This window comes from Xiphophorus couchianus, chromosome 5 (assembly GCF_001444195.1).
Source record: "Xiphophorus couchianus chromosome 5, X_couchianus-1.0, whole genome shotgun sequence".
Lineage (NCBI taxonomy): Eukaryota > Metazoa > Chordata > Actinopteri > Cyprinodontiformes > Poeciliidae > Xiphophorus > Xiphophorus couchianus.
The window spans coordinates 30,961,672-30,982,755 of NC_040232.1; the positions used below are offsets into that span (position 1 = coordinate 30,961,672).

At 39.0% G+C, this 21,084-nt stretch overlaps 1 protein-coding gene and 1 long non-coding RNA gene across 2 annotated transcripts; both read left to right on the forward strand.

Moving 5' to 3' along the window:
* The first annotated feature begins 5,456 nt into the window (after window positions 1-5,456).
* On the forward strand, window positions 5,457-7,589 carry LOC114144693 (uncharacterized). The gene is made up of 2 exons (XR_003595524.1): window positions 5,457-5,676; window positions 7,437-7,589. It is a non-coding gene; the product is annotated as an uncharacterized LOC114144693 (long non-coding RNA).
* Window positions 7,590-11,450: 3,861 nt separating this feature from the next.
* LOC114144655 (phospholipid phosphatase 3-like) lies at window positions 11,451-20,796 on the forward strand. The gene is made up of 6 exons (XM_028017720.1): window positions 11,451-11,826; window positions 16,529-16,686; window positions 16,847-17,133; window positions 17,944-18,001; window positions 19,750-19,926; window positions 20,049-20,796. The coding sequence occupies exons 1-6, from the start codon at window positions 11,625-11,627 to the stop codon at window positions 20,145-20,147; spliced, it is 981 nt and encodes a 326-aa protein (XP_027873521.1). The 5' UTR covers window positions 11,451-11,624; the 3' UTR covers window positions 20,148-20,796.
* The last annotated feature ends 288 nt before the right edge of the window (window positions 20,797-21,084 follow it).

Below are 21,084 nucleotides of genomic sequence, written 5' to 3' on the forward strand. Positions count from 1 at the left end.
TTAGAAACAACCAAACTGACGTTTTCGCTAGAAGAAGAAGAAAAGAAAAAAAAAATCACATTTCAAATGGTAATGTCTCATCAAACAGCCAAAACTCAAAAGGCCAAATTTAAATCCCGACTTTGATGTTTGCTGTGTGTCGTTTCCAAATCAGATTCTTATCTGGCGCTCAGCAGCGATTTACCGGACTACTTAGCGGAGCGAGACTCTGTGACGTAGGCCGCTGATCGACGGGACACAGGAATCCATTTCGACCAAAACAAAACAAACCTGAGGACGTGTGACCGAAAAATATCCTAAAATAAGATTCTCGGGTTACGTCAGAGGGAAAGTCTGTTGTGTGGACAGAAGTTTGGACTGTGCGGTGCATTGCAAAAGAAAACACAGTCCATGAACTTTCCACGTCTTGCTGCTCAATGGCTGCAATGGCATTATGTGTTTTTGGGGATCATGTGATGGGCAACCACAAACCATTCCATAACTGTGAAGCAGATGAAACGTCTCATGTTTGTGTTTTACAAATCTTGTGTGTGTAGGTGTGGGTGTGTGTGTGTGTGTCATGCGTTAATGTTGAGTCAATACTTTGTAGAAAGCATCAAATTGCAGCTGTCAGCGTTTCGGGACTTAGATGTCTCCATATGTCAGTTTTGTGCATCAGAAGAGAAGTTATTTTTTGCCAAATACATCAAGCTCACATCCATTCTCAGTTCTTTTCATTCTTTCGATGAAATTTAGGTCTAAACTTTGACTGGGCCATTCTAGAACATGGATTTGCATTGACTGTAGCTCTGGCTGTACGCTTAGGATCGACCAGGAAGGCATCAACATGGATGTTTTTAGCACTAGCTTTCCCTAAACATCATGCCAGCACAGGGTTTTAACATTTGTGAAACTAATGTTTGTGATTAGTTGCTTCAGGGTTGGCACAGCTAACTGTTTAGCTAGCCGTGCCCATCCCACATGCTGCTTGTTCTAACCTCCTTCAGAGAACAGCTGGATTTGTAGTGAGATCAGATGGACTCTCTTTACTGTTGAGGCAACTTCTGAACAGTTGCCTCAACAGTAATCCCAATTGCATTGGGATTTATTTACCAGAGTCAAAGTGAAAGGAGCTGAAAATGCAAGTGGATGTAGCACTCTTCAGGTTTGTAAAGGATATGAAAATCATGTCAGATTTTCCTTCAGTTTCACAGTTTTGCTCTACTTTGTGCTGGTCTGTCACGGTATATTCCCAGTAAAATACACTGAGGTTTGTGGTGAAGAAAATGTGTGTGAAAGCTGAAAAAAAAATCTCTCTCTCTATATATATACAGTATATATATTTACAAAGAATAACATGTTCACGCTGCTGTTATTTTGTTTGCATTAAACAGAACAGGGCATCTGCTAACTGCAAGAAAAAGCTCTTACGTGTCACCTATGGGAAAGAAAAGTTCAAACATTCGCTTGTGTTAAAGTTTGCCGTGTTTCTCGTGTAGAACAGGGCAGGTCTAATCTTTTAGCGGTCAAGTCTTCTTTATGAAACAAGGTGTTTCATTGGTCAGGCGCCGCAGCTGCATCATGGAAAACATTTATGTTCTGAGGTTCTGGTTAAGAAAAAGTCTGGTGAGATGAGGTGGTGCAGGAAGAAAGAAAAAAAAAAAAAAACACAGACAGACCACACATAAGTGAAAGCACACACACCTGCCCTCTGACACACACGGACAAAAAAAATAGGTTTAGGTTTGTGGCGAGAGAATGTCACACTGCATCTCGCAAACCTTCTCCAGGTGAAGGTGCTGGCGCTGGTTCTGTTTCAGGCTTGTATTTAAATCAAACGGAGGAGGAGATTTCACATCAGAACGTTTCCTAATGAGAGCTGAACCGGTTGTGCCTCTGCACATTCTGGCTCCAGTACAGAAGAGGAAACCTGTTTATAAATAAATTCCAGGTTTCAGGAATTTCTCTGTTTCTGCGTCTAACATCTACAAAAATGAATCCGTTAGCAGCTCTGTGTGTCTCAGTAGAATCCCCAGATTTATCTACTGTTTTAAAAAGAGGACATAAGATGTAGCTGTGTAAACTCCAACCTCTGGTTACTGAGTTGGTGACTTTGTGTGGGTCTACTTTTACATAAAACAAATTGAGTATTTGGTGATTTGACTGCAAACGATGCTCATATTACATTTTGTAAACGAACCCCTTTAACATAAAATCTGTGTATTTCATTTTTGGAGCCTTGAGTTGGCCCTTTTAAAATGTGGAGTTTTAATGCTGCATTAAAACTCTTTGCAATGCTCAAATATTGGAAAATTCTGAAGTTATACTCCGTCTTTCAGGGACCAGCATGGTGCCGGGTTACACGGGACATTTCAAACCACCTGCTGATGTAAAGGCCTACGTATGACTTTACTAAAATTTGCAAACAGACACTTTCATACAGATGTGGCCACATGACCGGCTCTGACCCGGTGGCCCTTACTCTTCTAAATGCGGCCCTGTAAAACATTAAGGAGCATCTCAGAGCTTTGCGTCTCATCACATGCTTTTGCTCAGATGTACATTGTCTGGGTCAGAATAACATTTTGTAATTCGATCCGATTAGACGAAAGTAGGTGCTAGTCATTAATTGCATTGTGGCTGAACCGATTTGATCTGTTGGATTCCCGTCTGGACTTTGGCGTTCTTACTGTAAGACAAGTCACGCACCGCTCACGGTTAATGTTGCACATGGTGAGGGCTTCCCACAGTAAATTAAGCACTAATTTTCCACAGCTTTACTCGTGGCATTTATGGTAATCATCTTCAGACTCTATTTTTAATCCGCTGATGTTGCAGCATGCTGGCTTTACAGGAATGTTTGTCAGCCGCAAAAACGGGAACTGAACTGTTGCATGAAGAAAAACAAGAGTCAGAAGGTGCCTTGGGCTTAACTTTAATGAGTAACTCTAATGTAAATTTCAGCAACCTAACAAGTGCTGCGCTTCTGATGCCGTCACATTTTTATCTCTCTCTCTCTCTTCTGATGTTTTTTTTGTTTGTTTTGAAAGTTTGCAGATTACCAGTACCACATAGCCTGCATATTATAAATAAAAATACATCAGAGTGCTTCAAGAAAGCAGCCTTCATCACAAGCTTCCTGGCCTCAGTTAGGCATCTCATATTTGATAAAACAAACTTCTGAATTGGCAAAACTGCACAGTCTGTTCATAATTTCTCCCAGAGGTTCTGTGAGCCTGGAATCTGTTGGAGCGACTGCAGTTACTGACGTTTTTGTGGACCATTCCACAAATTAAGGAATTTTCCAGACTCCCCTAATGCATTTGTTTTTATTCTAATCTATAAAAAATATGCTTATCTAACAATTCAACATGTTATGCATGTTGCAGCTATTAGTATTCCAGCTTTTTTGTGCTTGAAAACTAACATTGAATTCCTTGTTTGTGCAAACAGTCTTGCCCAATAAAGCCAATTCTGATTACCACTATATAATATTGTTATATATTAATATTGGAATTTTCAAAACTGATATCTGTGTAGAATGCATTTATTTATTTAACAAGTTCAATTATTGCCTGGTCTTCTTGAGAACATCTTGGGTAGCGGGGGCTCAAGCCTTGGTTCTGACTGTAACTCAAAGACAAACAGAAACTTCTCCAAAAGTCATTTTCTCAGTGTGGAGAAAGTATTTCAAGTGCAAACCAAAAGTAATTGATGTTGATCCATGTCAGCTGGTTCACCACCCAGGGCGTCATGTTTTCAGGGGGCGTCACAAACACTTGTAGAAGTGGGGTTCCTTTAATAGAAAAATGTTTTAACCACTTTGGACAATAAACTGAACTTTTTTTTTGACATCTTGGATCAAATCGGAAACCAATTCAGTTGAGTTTATTTATACACTTTACAATTTACAACAAGTCATCTCAATCCATTCATACAGACATTACAGTTGATGTATTTAATTTTGAGTCAATTGTGATTCAAAGAGGCTAAAAGAGTCCACATAAACTCCAAAGCTGTCATTTTACAATAAGTTTCTATACCAGACTTTTACTTTGGAGAGAACGTGTCTTTGTAATGCGCTTTCTATTCCCTGAGGTTTCTCGGGAGTTTTTGTTTTTCATCTTTTTCGAAGATGAAAAACGGTTCAGGAACTTTCACTGTTGCAGCTCCGCAAAAGTCCACACATCACATGAAGAGACAGAATGCTTTCTAAACAAACTGAACAAAAAGTGCCTAAGTAGTAAAAAAACATCACAAGGAATGAACATTGAGAAATGCAGCGGTGTGATGGGAAAAGATGAAGGGACTCTTTTTGCGTAGGAGTGACAGATGAGGAAGTAGCTACGAAACAGAGAAAATGAGAAAATTAACAATGGAAACAGGACAAACTCTTGTTAAATGTCATATAAGCATTTGTGGGGGCAAGAAAACCCCCCACATAACTCTGTTCCTTAAAGAACACAGAGATCTTCAAAAGTCCATGTTTATTTTTTAAAGCTTGGGATAAAACCCAGGATCACTTTCTGTTTTTCTAAAAATGTCTAAACTGCCTGAAGGTCTTTCAATGTGTTCAAACTTGACTGAAATGAATTACCTAAACAAGCATTCACTCCCTCGGATGTTTTTTTCTTTTATTGAGTTTACAAATCAATCACAGACAAAAAGAAAATGGCTGTCTGATTAAAACAAACTCTTTAATCTCCAAAATACATAAATATTTGTAAGACGAAAAAAAAAAATGATTGGTGAATATTTCTCTTCGGTAAAGTGACAGACTTAATTCAACAGAGGTCCAGCCAACTGGTGATTGTAGTCTGACGATGAGTGGGATGGAGATCACCGGAGTGCAGTGTGTCGCAGTATGAGGACACCTGCTGTGTCTGGGAGGTCCGTTCACTGGTTCATCAGTGTTCCTGGGTTCCACTAAGACAACAAAAACAATACAAGCGATCCAGGAGGAGTAATTGGTTTCCATCATTCACTTACAGCGAGACGACGACCCGAAGACACACAGACATGCTCTGAAGACAATCTAGGTGAATGTTCAGGAATGGCCCAGTCAAAGTCTCTGACAGAGTTTGAACAGCTTTGCAAGAATGGAGTGAAACTGCAGCATCCAGATGTGCAGCCTGGTGGAGACTTGAAGGGCGTGAGTATTAATGCAGTCTGTTATCTCATGTGACATATTGTTCTTTAATTATCATTATTTTGTAGAATTTTTTAGCAAATAATTTTTTGATAAAACAAAAATGTTGATCATAATTAATGTATTATTATTATTATTTTATTGTATTTTATTTTAAAGCAGGTAAAACGTCCAAGGGAGTTATTACATTTTATAGATTGCAAATGTCCAGACATCTGTTGTCGCGTCTTTCGTCGTCAGCCTTGAATGATGAAGTACTGACCGTGAGAAATAAGAATCATACCTTTCATCGTTTAGACATGAAATCTTTTTTACAGTAAGTGTTGACATACAGAAGGAAGGCGCACGTCATTTCCCTCAGGCGAGGAATACGAGCGATTTGCCGCAACCGGAGCATCATAAATCTGGACACATGGATCTTGTTTTGGATTTTCTGCGGTCAGGACTTTGTTCTGACACTTTTCAATCAAAACAAAAACAGCAAAGTGATGCGCTGGGCTTTCTCCCTGGGAAGTCACTGCCGTGGCTTTCACTTCATGTTCAGAAAGGTATTCGCTTTCTTTCTTCTTGTTTTTGTGTGATGTCACTCAATGCTCCTCTACTGTATGTACAGAAACAGAAAAACCTCCAGTTCAAGAGCTTTTGCTGCCCCCTGGAGGAGTAAAGAAATATAACTTTTTCTTCCATTAAGTTAGCGCAGTGGTACCCAAAGTGTGGGGCGCAGTGCCATTGCAGGGGGGTACTTATTTCAGCAAGTCTCTCCAAGTGAAACACTTCATATGATTTTTTAGTCATCTTAATTATGATGGTTTTCTAATAACAGGTAATGTAAACACAACATTTCAGATTAGAAAATTACATCCGATCAATAAAAAAGTTACAAGTCCTGCGTGACAGGCGTAAAAATGTCAGTCAACTACTTCCTGTTGATTCATCCTTAATTAAACAAACTAAAACACATTCTTGTGTGTCACCTAAACTGAACAGTTCAAATGAAACCAAATCAAAGTTAAATCAGACCGAACTTCTCTTGTTTTAGGTCACTTAGAATTACTAAAATTATGTCTATTTGCCAAATGCAAGAAAACTTTCAAGGACAATTTTTGTTAAGAGTTTTTTTTTTCCAACTTTTTTTGAATTCAGAAGTTAAATCAGAGTCAGGGGATAATTATCTTTTAAACTGTGTGACTTGGGTCAAAGGTTTTGGTTTTCCCACCTTGTCATATCTACCCACAACTTTTCCTCATGATTGAGATCATGACTATGTGACGGCCACACCAAAACATTCACTTTGTTGACCTTTATAACCACTGGATGTGCAGGGTTATTATTCATTTTATAGATCCATCTGTGACTAAGATTTAACGACCTGATGTCTTCAGATGTTGTTGCAGGACACGTTTCACTTTGGATAATGACACTAGGAAGGAAGATGATATTTAGATCTGTTCGTACATTTAAGTTGAGTCAAGGGAGAAGTCTAGTGTTTGCCCATTAAAGCTCAGTTCCACTTTGATCAGGATGTTAAAAGGAACTGTTTTAGCATGAAGCAACAGGAGAAAACTGAGAAAACAAATAAGTGCAGAAGTATGGTTTCTACACCTAACCTTAAAGTCTGTGATAGTACGGAATAGGGGCGGGATTCAAATGTCCCAGAGGTCAAAGCATTGGGAAGTTTTTGTAAATTAAAAACCTGACAACTTTCTTCAAAATTCCTCGGTTTGCAGTACTTGGTTGCTACTGGACCAAACTTTCTCAATTTCTCAAAATACCACCTTAGACGTGTTGCTCTCAGTAAACAGTTGTCATTCATATAGTCACTCATTTCAACATTTAGACGCACAACACTATCACAGTTGTAATGCAACATGTGCTCTAAAGGTGACCAGACACATTGGGTAGGTTGAAGATTTTATTTCACAGCCATATCCCAATTAACTTTAGGCCTACGTATATATTGATAGAGATAGGAGACGCAGAGAAGTGGGTGAATACCAGACCACAGGCTCCACCTAGCGGAGGAAAACACAATTACAAGAAGGAAGAAACCCTCAAAATGAGGGTTTTGAGGGTTGGTAATATGTTAACTTAGGTTCTGGAGCAGGGCCACGGCCGAAACCACACCTCCAACTTCCCAAGCAGACTCCTTATACTCTGCTCACCCGTTCTTCTCACTCTGCTAATTTTCCTCAACCCTACCCCTCTTTACCTTTTACCTCTTTTACCCCATCCCTCCTCATCCCATCATCCTAATCCCCCTTTTCCTTCCCTCCATCTCATAGCCATGCTTTGCTCCTTTTTGCCCCAGGTTTCGTCTGCAGAGTCCCAAGAGCGCTCTGGAAAAAAAGTGGCACACATTTTCCTGAAGACCTCCACGTTGGGTCTTCATCGCCCAAGCTCTCCAGCTTTCTCGCTCATTCGTCCCCTTCATCCAGTTCCTTCAATAAATCTTTTCAGGTTATACCTTTGGGGCCTGGTCATTCTTCTGTGTCACTTCACTCAACTACATGGTTCAAACATTAAAAGCTTATGGTTGACTTTCTACCAATGTTTATAGAATATTTTTTAATAATGTGGTTAGAGTTAATCAGTTCCTACATGATATTATTTGATGGAGCAGTAGTTGTGGATTTTGGTCATGTAAAACGGTCGACATCTGTAGATACACAGTTCAGGAAAGTTTACTCTGACACACAGGTGCTGAACACCCAGTTTGTGTTCAGCTGAAAAAAATGTTGTGACACCTCCACGACCCGATTGGTTCTGATCTTCTGTTCAGAGCTCGGATGGGTCCGGAGTGACATGGTGATGTTGAGATGTAGAGCTGAGTATCATCTCTTAGTATTTTCCTTTTTGCTAAGACAGGCTGGTTGTTAAAATATCAATCAATCAAATTTTATTTGTATAGCACATTTCAGCAGCAAGGCATTTTAAAGTGCTTTGCATCCTAACAAACACAAAGTCATGCAACTCAACAATCACAACATAACATTAAGTCAAGTGCCATCATTTTCTTCGTAATTGATTACGTTTCAAATACATCTCTAAACAGGTGGGTTTTAACGCTGATTTAAAGGAAGTCAGTGTTTCAGCTGTTTTACAGTTTTCTGGAAGTTTGTTCCAGATTTGTGGTGCATAGAAGCTGAATGCTGCTTCTCCTTGTTTGGTTCTGGTTCTGGGGATGCAGAGCAGAACCAGAAGACCTGAGGGGTCTAGAAGGTTGGTACAACAACAGCAGATCTTTAATGTATTGTGGTGCTAAGCCGTTCAGTGATTTATAAACTAACAGTATCTTAAAGTCTATTCTTTGAGCTACAGGGAGCCAGTGGAGGGACTTTAAAACTGGTGTTATGGGCTCTATCTTCCTGGTTTTAGTGAGAGCTGCAGTTGTTTGATTGATTTGTTGGACATACCTGTGAAGACGCTGTTGCAGTAATCAATGCGACTAAAGATAAATCTGAACTTATTACAGTAATAATAGTGATAAAAAAATACTTATAGTTAAAAGTGTATTTACAAGTGAAGCTCCCAGGTCTTTATTTAAAGAAAATTTTAAAAAAGTTAAACTGTAGAAAGTCACTTTTAGTTGTATTCTCCCATAATAATTAAAATAGTAAACACTTAAAATCATTCAGAAAGAGAAATGAAAAGTTTTCTCACATTTTCAGACAAGGACACAAGTCTGCAACTTCTGAAGACTTTAATTGTAACTCTAGGTGGCGCTGTTGCTCCTAAGTTGAGAAACATATGCATATAAAAATACTTCAGAAGTCACAATATTTACCCTTGAAACTATCAGGTTAGTGAGGATCCTAGTTGTGTAGTGACTGCCTGCATTGCTCCATGGGATATCAGAGACAGCACTACTTAAACAAACCCAATATGATTTTGTAAAAGCCCCAACAAGGGGTAAACCAGAATTGGTTAGTTTTTATGAGCCATCCATGACTTGCACTTGGCCACACCTTTAAGAACCATCTGGAGGCACCTGCAGGCCATATGAATTAACTCGGGACTGGCTCATTTGTGATTCACTATGTCTTTCGTCATTTACTAAAATGTATTTTTTTTATATATCTTAATTTGTTTCCAATGAGGTTGAAAAAATGCAGATACATGATATGACACAGCTTCATTTCTGTTTCAAGAATTAAATAAATCTTGTGGTTAATTAAAAGCAAACTCTGAAATTGTCCAGAAATCACCTTTTTAGCCTTTTTACAGTTTAGTGAAAATGTCATCCTTACAGGTTTCTTTTCTTTCTTTTTTTTGCTTGTTTGTGACGACCATAGTTGGTCCAGCAGCCACTGGGTGAGAGTCACAAACGTTTTACATTCAGATCACTCAGACAAGCTACATAGACACAAAAAAACTGTTTTCCAATGACAATTTTGATTATTCAAGTGAACACGTTGAGCTTTTACATGCTTCCTTTTCACATGTAAATCATTCTCTTATGGTCTATATACAGTAGAACTGCAATGCTTTGGTTTGAAGTTCTCGATATTGTAGCTCCACAGATTCTATGGCAAGCCGTTTTAACATAAATTCGGGTTCCTCTGACTATCCGTAATTACATTCCAGATATCTAAAATTGAATTTTGACTAGTCAAAATTACAATTCAAGATATCTTAAATTTAGTTTTCACTACTCAAAACTACATTTCTCCTATCCAAAAATACATTTAAGATATCTTGAATTATGGTGTAATTTGAGATATCTTTAATTAGAATTATGACTAGTCAAAACTAAAATTGAGATATCTTGAATTTACTTTATGACTGGTCGTAATTTAATTGCAGATATCTGAAATGTGTATTCCAGATAGTCAGTAATTCATTGTAGATATCTCGAAGTGAAGTCTCCATACAAGTCAATGGTAAATCTGACGTCATTTCGACTAGTCAGAATGTAATTAGAGATATCTCAAATAGGTATTTTGTCAAGTCAAAGTATAATTAGAGATATCTTAAATCGCTAAAACGTCTAGTCATAAAACAATTTGAGATATCTTGAATGTAAGGGTGGTACAACCGAATTTATGTTAAAACGGCTTGCCATACAGATCCATCGTTTACCCTTATTTAACGCACCACTTCATCCCTTTTGGCCATATTTGTAGTTTGATAGCAGCAATATGTTTTATCCACCGGCAGAGAACCTTTTTATTCCCAAGTTTAAGATGAGTTGTCCTGTCTACAACATGGAGTGTCGTTTAACTCTAGCGTCTATGCATGTCAGATAGGTATTAAGATGTGCTAGCATCTTGTGCTAACGCTAGCACAAGGTGAATGAAGTAAACAAAGCCTCGACATAATGAAGGAGTTAGCTCACTGAATGCATTTGAATTATGTTTAAAAAAAAAAAATACAGCCAAATAATTATATCCAAAACATGCAGTACAGTTATGTCTTCAGAGGGAGCTACAAGCTAGCACACAGCGCTAACAGAAGCGGACTTTCCCCACTCACGTGGGTATAGCTGCTGAGAAAAATAACATTTAGCCAGGCACTGGGGTGATGTAAGGAATCCCAGAACCAAAACTTTTTGACTTACCAACTAAGCGACTGCAGCAAAACTGAACTTAGACTACAAAATCACTGCGAAGAGGGGGGAAAAAATGGCGGATTGACGCGACTGATTAGCCGGAAGTCATGACCTTGTTTAGCAGTTCCACAGTAAACGTAGTGGTGATGTCATAGACAAGCTAATGAGAAAAATGAACAGTGACAAATATAACGCAAAAAATATATATCCATCAATTGGGAGAGAATAAATTACATTTAGTTGCACTCCCAGACAGCGCACACAAATAAAATGTATTCAAGGGATTTTGCATGATATGTCCCCGTTAAGCGAAATACTTTTCACTTAATAAACGAAATTTTAGACAGCTGCCTTTTAATTTACTGGATTTTATTTTGTCTATAATTGCTTGGTGATTGGACAAAGAACCAAAAACGACGGATTTTTAAGTTTGCAAGCTATACTGTTTCACGGCACTGTTTATACTAAACGATCTACTGCATTTGATGATGTTGGCTTATGAAAACGAGCAGTGAACAGTGATGAAGAAAGCCATCTTTCCTCCAGACACTGACAAATCTCTGATGCATTTGTCTGCAAGCCTTCCGAGGAAGGTGAGGTGAAATTTCTCCGAATCTCGTAGCTTTCCTTCTTAGGGGAAAGAAAGGGAAAAAGATCTTATCCCGGTTTGTTTCGCAAGCAACGCCATATCTTCCAGATGAATCAGCAGCAACAGGTCGGGGCAGGCCAGGCCAGACAGTGATGAATGAAAGTAAAAAATTTTAAAAAAACACACACACACATAAAACGGAAACACTGCAACGTGTGAGCAAGTGGATCTCCTGGGAGCGTTTAAATAACACGCAGCCACGGTCCGGGTTACGCACTCAAGAAGCTCCTGCCTTCAAGTTTGTTGTTGGGTTTGTTTTTTTTCTACGCTGAGCTTCAACCCGCAGCCAGGCAGACGTGATGTTGGATACGTTCGGGACGCACAGCACCACGGTGGCCGTGCCGAGTGCGGAGCTCCAGCTCAAAGTGTCGGACAGGAAGGTCAGCCCGGCGCCGGCGGTGATGGGGATGGACAGCGGGAAGAAACTCCTGGAGATAACGGGACCTGCTCTGTCAAAAAGGAGATTCCTGGTGGGATTAGACCTGCTCTGCCTCCTTCTCGGTAAATAAGCGATCACTCTAAACATGCATTCAGAAAGGCTCATGCAGCTGAGTGCATTTTTAAGCAGCAGCAGCGCTTAAAATCATGGTTCAGAAAGTTTTTGGTACCTTTCTTTATGGAAATATAGCGAAGTTATTTGGTTGTGTGGACGCAATCATAATCAAATGTTTGTGTCGCTGTTTGTGAAAAAAAAACAAACGTTTTTTATTAAAAAATGAATTCAAATTTAAATTTAAAAAAATGTTTCAATACGTTGAAACATTTTCAAATGACTGAATCCCCTGTGACCTTGTGGTTTCTCTCTTCCAATTTTAACAGTTGTAATATTCATTTACTATATTCGTTATTATATTATATCTTTTACATCACTTGGGCATAAAAATAAAACCTCACATGCTGCTTGGCTTTACCTGTTACTGTTAGTGTTGAAACGATTCTTTATACTTCCCTCTTTTTTGTAACTTCACTCATGTTATCTTCTGCTCTGCTTAGTTTCTAAATCCTTCCTATTTTTTTTTTTAGATAAGAGAAGACACCCAGCAGCTGAAACTGGGATAATCAGAATATTAGAACTAAAATGACTCCAGGTTTGGTTTGCAAGTTAGTTTAAAATATGTCCAAGTTTTAAAAAGTTCCGGTTTCAAAAACACAAAAAAATATATTCCATCACACATCGTTCCTTTGCCCTCGGGGCTCTGTAATGAGAGGAGCAGAGTGTTTTGTTCGGCTGTGTGGCGCACAGAGTAGAACAGGATTGTCTCTCCAACTCTTGTTGCTGAAAACTGCTAACTGAAGGAAGGCCAAGCAACACTTTTAGCTGACTGGAAATATTTCCAGTAAAACCTGGACAGAGCTGATATGGAAACTCTTAGGGCTATAGAGACGATATAATATTCAATATCAATTTTAGCTATATTTTGTCTAAACCACAATTTTCATATTAAAACCCCCTTTTGTTTGTTTTCTAAGAGTTGTCATGAATGAGGATGGAATACTCTGGTTCAGATTTGACTCGTCCATTCATTCTGGTATTTATGATCGGTCATCCTGCCGTTAAAATACACTGAAAATACTCCTTTCTTCTCTTTTAATTAACAGAAAAAAAAGGTTTTCATGAATTTCAAGCTTTGCTCAAATCATTAAAAGACTGAAATAGTTTTTCAGTTTATCGTGCACATAAAGCCCCGGAGCAGATACAACCTGTTTGCTGTTAGTGCCAACCGTTAGCTAAAGGTGCTAATGTCGCAGTTCTAACAAGATGTTTGTAACCAATCTTTCTGTTTTTTGCTATGTACACTAAAACAATGTCATGGATAACCCATCTAAATATAATGACTACTTTAACAAAATAGGTCAGAAATACAAAACTTGTTCCTTTTGTCCTTCAAAATAAGTCTCAAGCAACATATCTCACACTTATTTCAACTGAAGGAGTCACATGCTCACACTAACTAAATATTGCTTTATGAGAGAGACTTTACTTTGACTAAACGGTGTCCCAAGATCTTGTTACACACCCATTTATTGATCACTTTTATTAGGCTAACACTGTACAAGCTGAGTGTAAAGCAGCTGACTGATGGCTAGCTACCTGAGCAGCTAGCCTCACTAGTTACTAACCAAGTTCAAGATAACAAGCAGATATTAGCTGAACCAGGTAACATCAGCTTGCTAGACATATACTATTCTGTCACGCAAAATGACAAAATGTATAGTAGGGTTGTCCCGATTTGTTATTGATATTGGAAAACGATCCGATATCGGTATCAGCTTATATCGGCCTGCCTTTCCATTCAGCCACTCTTTTATCCCTCACCCAGACCTTTGTGAGTCAGTCGGTCACATACCAGTTGTTGTTGACTACTGTTCTCTGTTAGAGTAATATAACTTGATCAACAACATTCCACGCTACAAAATAAGTAAGAACATTTTGTATGATTTGTGCTGATATTGTATCGGATTAATACCAGTATCGGCCAAAGCTCAAAGCTGTAATATCGGTATCATATCGGAAGTGAAAAAGTTGTATCGGGACACCCCCAATGCGTATTATTATGCCCAAAAGCATACAGTACATAAAAACAAAAGCAGTCATGTTTTAAGTGAATATTGTGATTCTTTGATAACGTTATTCCAGCTGGGGTCTATTTAAAGGGCATTTAGTTTAAATTGATTGAGAGAATGTCCTCCCTTCATCTACATGTGAACCCTTCCCTCTTCATGTGGCCTATTGAGCGCGCTGTACCAGCTGGTCTGTGCATTGCCTGGGGATTTCTGCTCTTTCCATGACAACATCCCAGTTCTCAGGGCTCGGGGAAAGTCTGGGGAGGATTTGGTTTAAAGAAATATGCTTACCATTCATGGGTACTGCATGTTTGTGTGCATCGCCTATTGCTGACCGGCCCGCTAGCAATAAACAAGGGCCGATTATTGGTCAAATGGAAAAGCTGTATGGAGAAGTGATTCATTTTAACAACAGTTTGGGTAAGTCGAGAAGAGAGGGAGCACCGTGATAAGTCCCTGTATCTCCTTTAGCTCTCCACTCCCTGCTTTGTTCGGTGTGCGCAGGCATGCACAACAGACAACGGAGGAAGAGGCAGAGAGGGGTCGGACGACCAGAGACAAGCAGAGACAGTGTGAAGCTGGCTCTGCTCTGCTCTGCTGCTCCATTTACTCTTTGTTTTGCTCGGCAGAGTTGAACTGGAGTCATAAACATCCCCTCCACCCCCTCACCCTCCTCTTCCTCCTCAACAACAGAAACACACATGCGCAGTGGGAGCTGGGTCTTTGTTGGGGCTCTGCCTTACTGTGCTGCTTTCTTTCCAGTCTCAGTGGATTCAGCTTGTATTCATTCGGGGAACAGAAGATCTCTGCTGCTCTTCCTTAAGAGTCTTTTACATCCCAGTGGAGCGGTTTGGTGACCTGCACATTCTTGATTGTTGTTTTCCTGTAAAAATAATCCACATTTGACTTTTTCTCCTCTCCCAAATCCCCTATACAACAGAGCATTCGCCATTGGCTTGGACTATATGCGTCAAACTCGAGGCCCGTGGGCCAAATCCGGCCCGCCGTAGCTCTTTATGCGACCCTAGATTCTAGACTGAACACTAGGTGTGCTTGAATATTATATTATCAATCAAATTAATGCAGTTTTTATCTGTATTTGTTTACTGCCAAATTATATTAATCAGTCCCTCCATTTTCTTGAAAATTATTGTGGAAATTCACGCAAAATTAACAAAACCCCGCACTTTTTTTGCGCTAATAATTGCGAGTTTATTGCAGATTTTTCTTTAAAATTGTCCAAAACTTTCTTACTTGTACAAAACGTCTGCCTCGGTCTTAATTGATGTCAGATTATGGTACGTGAAGTTACATTTACCGTCATAAATAAGCGCAAATATCGCAAATGTTTCGAAATTAGAATCACAAAATACTGAAAAGATGTTGAAAAATATTAATGTTAAGAATTCGTTGATATTCTATCAGTTTGTGAACGGATTTTATCAATACATTCTGTCACAACCGGCCGTTTATAAGAGACTTCATGATTTTGATTTGGCCCAAAAGAAAACTCTGGCTTAAACTTTTAACATGCTTAGCATTATTTTGTGTCAGGGCTACTCTGATTTATCGGCCAGCCATTGTATCACTCCACCAATGCTGACTCGGTTACTTTCTTACTATATCTAGCGGCATTTCAGACAAAAAAAAATTGTTATGGCCAAAATCAGAATCGGCAGGTCAAGGCTTTTTAAAGATCGGTAATTGGCGATGGGCCAGAAAACTGCAATTGCTGCCTGCAATCCTACTCTGTATTAAAACATAATGAGAAATATCTACCAACAGATCAGAGTAGTATTTTTTTAAAATTGAAATTTTTAGCATAAGTTATCCCAGTCTACAGAAAATTGAATTAGTTAAGCTAACATTGCAAGCTAACCACTGCAAACAACCAAGAGCCTTAAATAACTGTTGCATGTAATCGTGATAGTGGTTTCAAGGTTTATCAAAACATTTGCACGAAACACTTTGGATTTTTGAATCTGAAGTGGCTTAAGGACACACAGAAATGTCTTTTCAAAATAAGAGTGGCTGTCCAGTGGTTTACTGCAGGCGAGTCACAAACAAAGCCGTTCCTCCAAGACCTTTAAACCGCGCTGGAAAAAAGTAATTGCAGAAGCTTATCGAAGAGATTCAAAACCTCTGCAGTGTTTTATTTGTGAATTAGCGATTGAATTAGCGGGTACTTCAGCGCTACATTCAATGATGCACTCGGCATTAGCATTCCAGCATATTTATTGCAAGGTTTTGCACAAATGACAAATTGTCGTGAGTTTTCATTAAAAATGCCAGGTGTGGACATTTGATTGAGAATCAACGGGTGTTCCTTTTTGAGAGAGAAATAAACAGCAACAAAAGTAATTCAATTAAAACAGCAATAATGAGTGAATGGAGTGAGAGCTAGGAATGTTTTTATTGGAAGCAGAGTAAAGCTGAAGTGTTCTTGCCTGAGGGTCAATTAAAATTCATGTCCGGTCGTAACACTTGCAGCTTTTCAGCATATCAGAGATGTTCGTCGCTGTGACACATGAACTGTGACATTTGTGTGTGTGTGTGTTTGTTGTTTTTTTAAACCAGCAGAGTCTGTACGGTTATCTGTTGGGCTAACCCAGTGTCCGCCTCTTCTCTGTCCACGCAGCATCGATTCCTTTCCTCGTATGCGAGCTGAAGGTAGTGAAACCCTTCAAGAGGGGCTTCACATGTGGAGACCCCAGCATCACCTACCCTTATCTGTCCAACGAAGTCATTTCAGATAAGCTTCTTATCGCAGGTGGAATCATCATCACAGGCTTTGCAGTGAGTTTTCAAGATTCCCCACACACCCACACACCCCCACACACACACACACACCCACACCCACACACACACACCCACACACCCCTCCTCCCATCACAGCAGCTCATTTTTCAAAACAAACCGTTTCTTGCTTCCTTTTTGAACTTTTTCCAACCTTCAGATTGCGCTCGGGGAGTGCCACCGGGCGCGCTTCCGCAGCGTCAGCTCCAAATCATTCGTGAGGAACCTGTACGTCTCCTGCCTGTACAAGGAGCTGGGCTCCTTCCTGTTCGGCTGCTGCGTCTGCCAGTCGCTCACCAACATGGCCAAGCTCAGCATCGGGCGGCTGCGGCCTCACTTCCTGCACGTGTGCGGCGTCACGTACGCGTCGCTCAACTGCACGCCGGGAACCTACGTGCCAAAAGTGAACTGTGCCAACCCTGACCACCGCTTAGTGGAAGAGGCCAGGTGAGGATCTGATTGATGGTGTGTGTGTCAGAAACTATACAGATATACAGGTGTGGGTTAATAAATTAAACTGTCATTAAAAAGTTAATTTATTTAATCAATTCATTAAATACAGTCTGTAAATTTTTATTCTTTTCAGTAATTCGCCTCACTAAATAAAACAAATAGAGACAGACAGACAGACAGTTTATAAGTCAATTGTTTTTATGTTGGTTATGATGATTTTCACTTACCCAAAACTGAAAATGCAACATTAAAGACAAGAATATTACATCAGACCAATAAAAAATGAATAAAGAAATGTGGGTTTTAATGTAAAGGGTGGTTAATGCCTGCTAAGAAGTTATCTTCAAAATTTACTTTAAATCTGACTGGCGAGCCTCATTGGAACTCGTATTATAATTTACTGAATATGACTGTAGATTCGTTCATCAAATGAAAGCCCAACATTTTAGTTTCACAAAAATGTGAAAATCTCACATAAAGACCAACGTTTGTTATTTACAGCCTTCAGAGGGTGAACCACAAATCAGTGGAAAGTTGAGTGGATGGAAAAACTGTGATCAAAAAAGATGTGCAAGTAAAAGGATGTTCATTAATGCAGTAATTCTTGCCCATGTATTTCTCTAGGCGACAATATATCTATATAACTATCCATTTTTGTATTGAAATACTGAAACAAATTCCCTTTTTGCATGATATTCTAATTTATTGAGGTTCACCTGTAAAAGCGGATGGCGTATTTATGAATTTTCTGTGTGATGCCCATCAGTTACCTATAAATCTAAATGCTTTTTTCTGTTTTTGTAGGAAGTCCTTCTTCTCTGGCCACGCTTCTTTTGCCTTGTACTCCATGCTGTATTTAGCTGTGAGTTTCTACGTTTTCTATGAATATCTTTTCTTTTTTTTTCATAAAAATGGAAATACGTCAGCTAAAGAAATGATCATTTAAAGTTTGTCTATGTCTTACTGAAAGTGTAACCTTGTAAACACACATAGAAACCATTTTTCAAAATGTACCACATTAGTTAGTGTGTGTTTAATTCTTTGATAGTCGAGCACCAATGAGTTCACAATGAACTTAAATGTTATGTTATTGTGCAGGTTCACCAATCAGACATCAGGGTCTTTTTTTAAAGACGTTTTAAATAATTTTCTTCAGAAGTAAATATAGCCAAATGAATTGATCAGTAGAGATTTAAAACTATGATAAATTCAAGTTTTATTTGACGATTTTCACATTAAATGAATTAGAAATACTGTTAATAAATAAATAATAACTACTGTTGTTAAATTACTTAACAGCCCCTTAAACAATTTTAGATAGACTTCTGTATTTGCTTTGTATCAAATGTCGAATTTCACTTATATTATCAAGAATTTATTTCATGTTTTTTCTTTTTCTACTCCTCTGTTCTTTCGCACCACGAAGCACTCTCGTTGACTAGCCAAACTCGTAATATTTATATTTCTCCTGTTATAGTCGTCGTGTTCATATATTGGAAAAGAAAAGACAACATTTCTGCGGCATTTATTTGTCGTCAGTGCAGTTAGCGACATAAAGTGAAATAATGAGCGAGGACGGGGAGCGAAGGATACGAGGCGGACAAAGGCCGCTTTGTTTCACTGTGGGAGGAGCGTCACTGTGGCCCCCACAGCTCTGCTGCATTGTGTGTGAAATGTGTGTGGATGTGGATGTGGGAGCTTGTGTGTGAACCCCGGTGCCCTCATCACAAGTTGGTAGAACGAGTTCAATTCGCTGATTTTAATACTCCAAATCAAGCTTACAGTAATTATTTTTTTTAAAATTCAATAAGACTAAACTAAACAACCCCCTCAAAACTTTAGACCTTGAATTCAGATTAAGGTTAAAACTTGTAGTTGTAATAATTAGTGAAGCAATCAGACTCCGTTTGGAGAGTCGATACTGTCTCAAACATATTTAGACCAAAAATTTGAAACATCTTTACAATCTCACATAATAAGAGCAATTTTGTCATAATGTTATAATAAAACACTTTAAGCGTTATTTATAGAGCACAATTCGGCAACAAGGTAGTTCAAAGTGCTTTACGTCATAAAAACATCATACGGTTAGCAGTTACGAAAGAAGCAACAAACATATTTTGTTAAATGCCATCATCAAAATCATCCAGGAAATACACATCAAATATATTGATCAATGTTCCAGTTATGAGTAAAGGCAGCTCTAAACAGGAGGGCTTTTAGCATTGATGAATTCAGTGTTTCGACATCTTTACGGTTTTCTGGAAGTTTGTTCTAAGATTTCTAATGCATATGACAAAAAAAACAACAACAAATTGTTCTCGAGCAGCTGAACGTTATGGGTTTGCAAATAAGTCTTACAAAAAGGAAGTGGGGGTTTCAATTAAAGGCCGACCTTTATTATCAATGAAGAAGAAAGAAAGCTAACAGGTTTGAAAGTCCAAAACAAAAGATTTCCTGACTTTCATCCTGGGAAAAGAGCTCTGTCGATCTTTGGTGCTGTCCATTTTTATTACAGTCAGCTTTAAACCGCTTTTTAGTTCTTTCCTGATTTACTCATGAATTGCTGAATGATCTCCAGAGCATTAAACATGTTGTTGTTGTTTGTAGTTCTACCTGCAGGCGAGGCTGACGTGGCGCGGCGCTCGGCTGCTGAGGCCGCTGCTGCAGTTCTTCCTGGTTCTCCTGGCGGTCTACACGGGTCTGACCCGCATCTCGGACTACAGGCACCACCCGTCGGACGTGCTGACAGGATACGTGCAGGGGGCTCTCACTGCGTACTGGGTGGTCAGTATTCCTCACCGTCCCTGTTTGGTTCATCGGAGCGCGTCCACATGTCAGAGTCCGCTCGTGTCTCAAGTCGTGTTTGTGTTTGTCTGTTTCCCTTCCCCACCTCCCCGCACCGCCAGGCTTTCTACATCTCGCCGATGTTCAAAGGCTGTACGTCGGACCCGTCCTCGGCCGAGAAGCCGGACGGCCCCCCGTCTCCTCAGCAGACTGTCTGCTGAAACCCCCACAAGCCAGAGGAGCGCCTGGCAATTTCCTCTGAAATCAAAAGACATACCTCGGCGTTTTGACAGGGGGAGCAGACAAAGACTTTCGGAGACAATTTCTGCAGCTCATAAAAGAGAGAGAGAGAGAGAAAAGACATTGAAGTGATTGAGAGGAAGCAACAGAAGGAGACTGAAAACTGCATCTGTTATGTAAACAGACTGAGCCCGCGATCTTTTGCCCTTGTGACTGGTAACCTGTGAGGTGAGACTGAAAACAGGAGCCACCATAACTTTGCACCACTTGTACATGTATAAATATTTTTAAGGCACAAAGGATAACGTCAAGGCACATTTCATTTCAGTGTTAGTGTCATTACCACGTTGCAATGAATAGAACGTAATATATTTTTTTATAAACACAGATTGTATTATTTAACAGTTTTTACATAATTTCATACGCTGCTGAATGTAAGTACTCATTTTTTCTTCATGCGTTTGGCCAGATGTCGTAGGATTTGTTGTGCCATAAGAAAACGACTAATAGACTTCCTAACAGAATATAACATATAGGAAAAATACTGAAATCATCAGCAGAGGTCATTTGTAATGTACACGTGTCAGTGTTGCTAGAAGTAAAATGTTTTATAAATATTTTGTGTTTTGATTGTGATTATTTTCCTCTTACTGCAAAAGAAAAGTATTTTTGGTCTATGTTTTAGTGTAAATATCTAAATAACCTTTAAATAGGACAAAACTAACTTACAAGTAATTTTCTACAAGATGTAGGAGCTTATTTTAAATAAATAATTCCTCAATATTGATGAAAAAGTATTATTTCCACTGGCAGATACTGTCGCTATTGTCATAGTAAAAATATCTTGATATAAGTGAAATAATATGCCACTGGAAATAATGCATTTTTTGTGTGAAATTAAACTCTACCAAAACGTAC

Excerpts from the sequence above, each read along its gene's own strand:
- LOC114144655 (XM_028017720.1), top strand. The coding sequence starts at position 11,625 with ATGTTGGATACGTTCGGGACGCACAGCACCACGGTGGCCGTGCCGAGT. Across the intron at positions 16,687-16,846 it reads TCATCATCACAGGCTTTGCA|ATTGCGCTCGGGGAGTGCCA; the intron begins GTGAGTTTTCAA and ends TCCAACCTTCAG. Across the intron at positions 18,002-19,749 it reads ACTCCATGCTGTATTTAGCT|TTCTACCTGCAGGCGAGGCT; the intron begins GTGAGTTTCTAC and ends TGTTGTTTGTAG.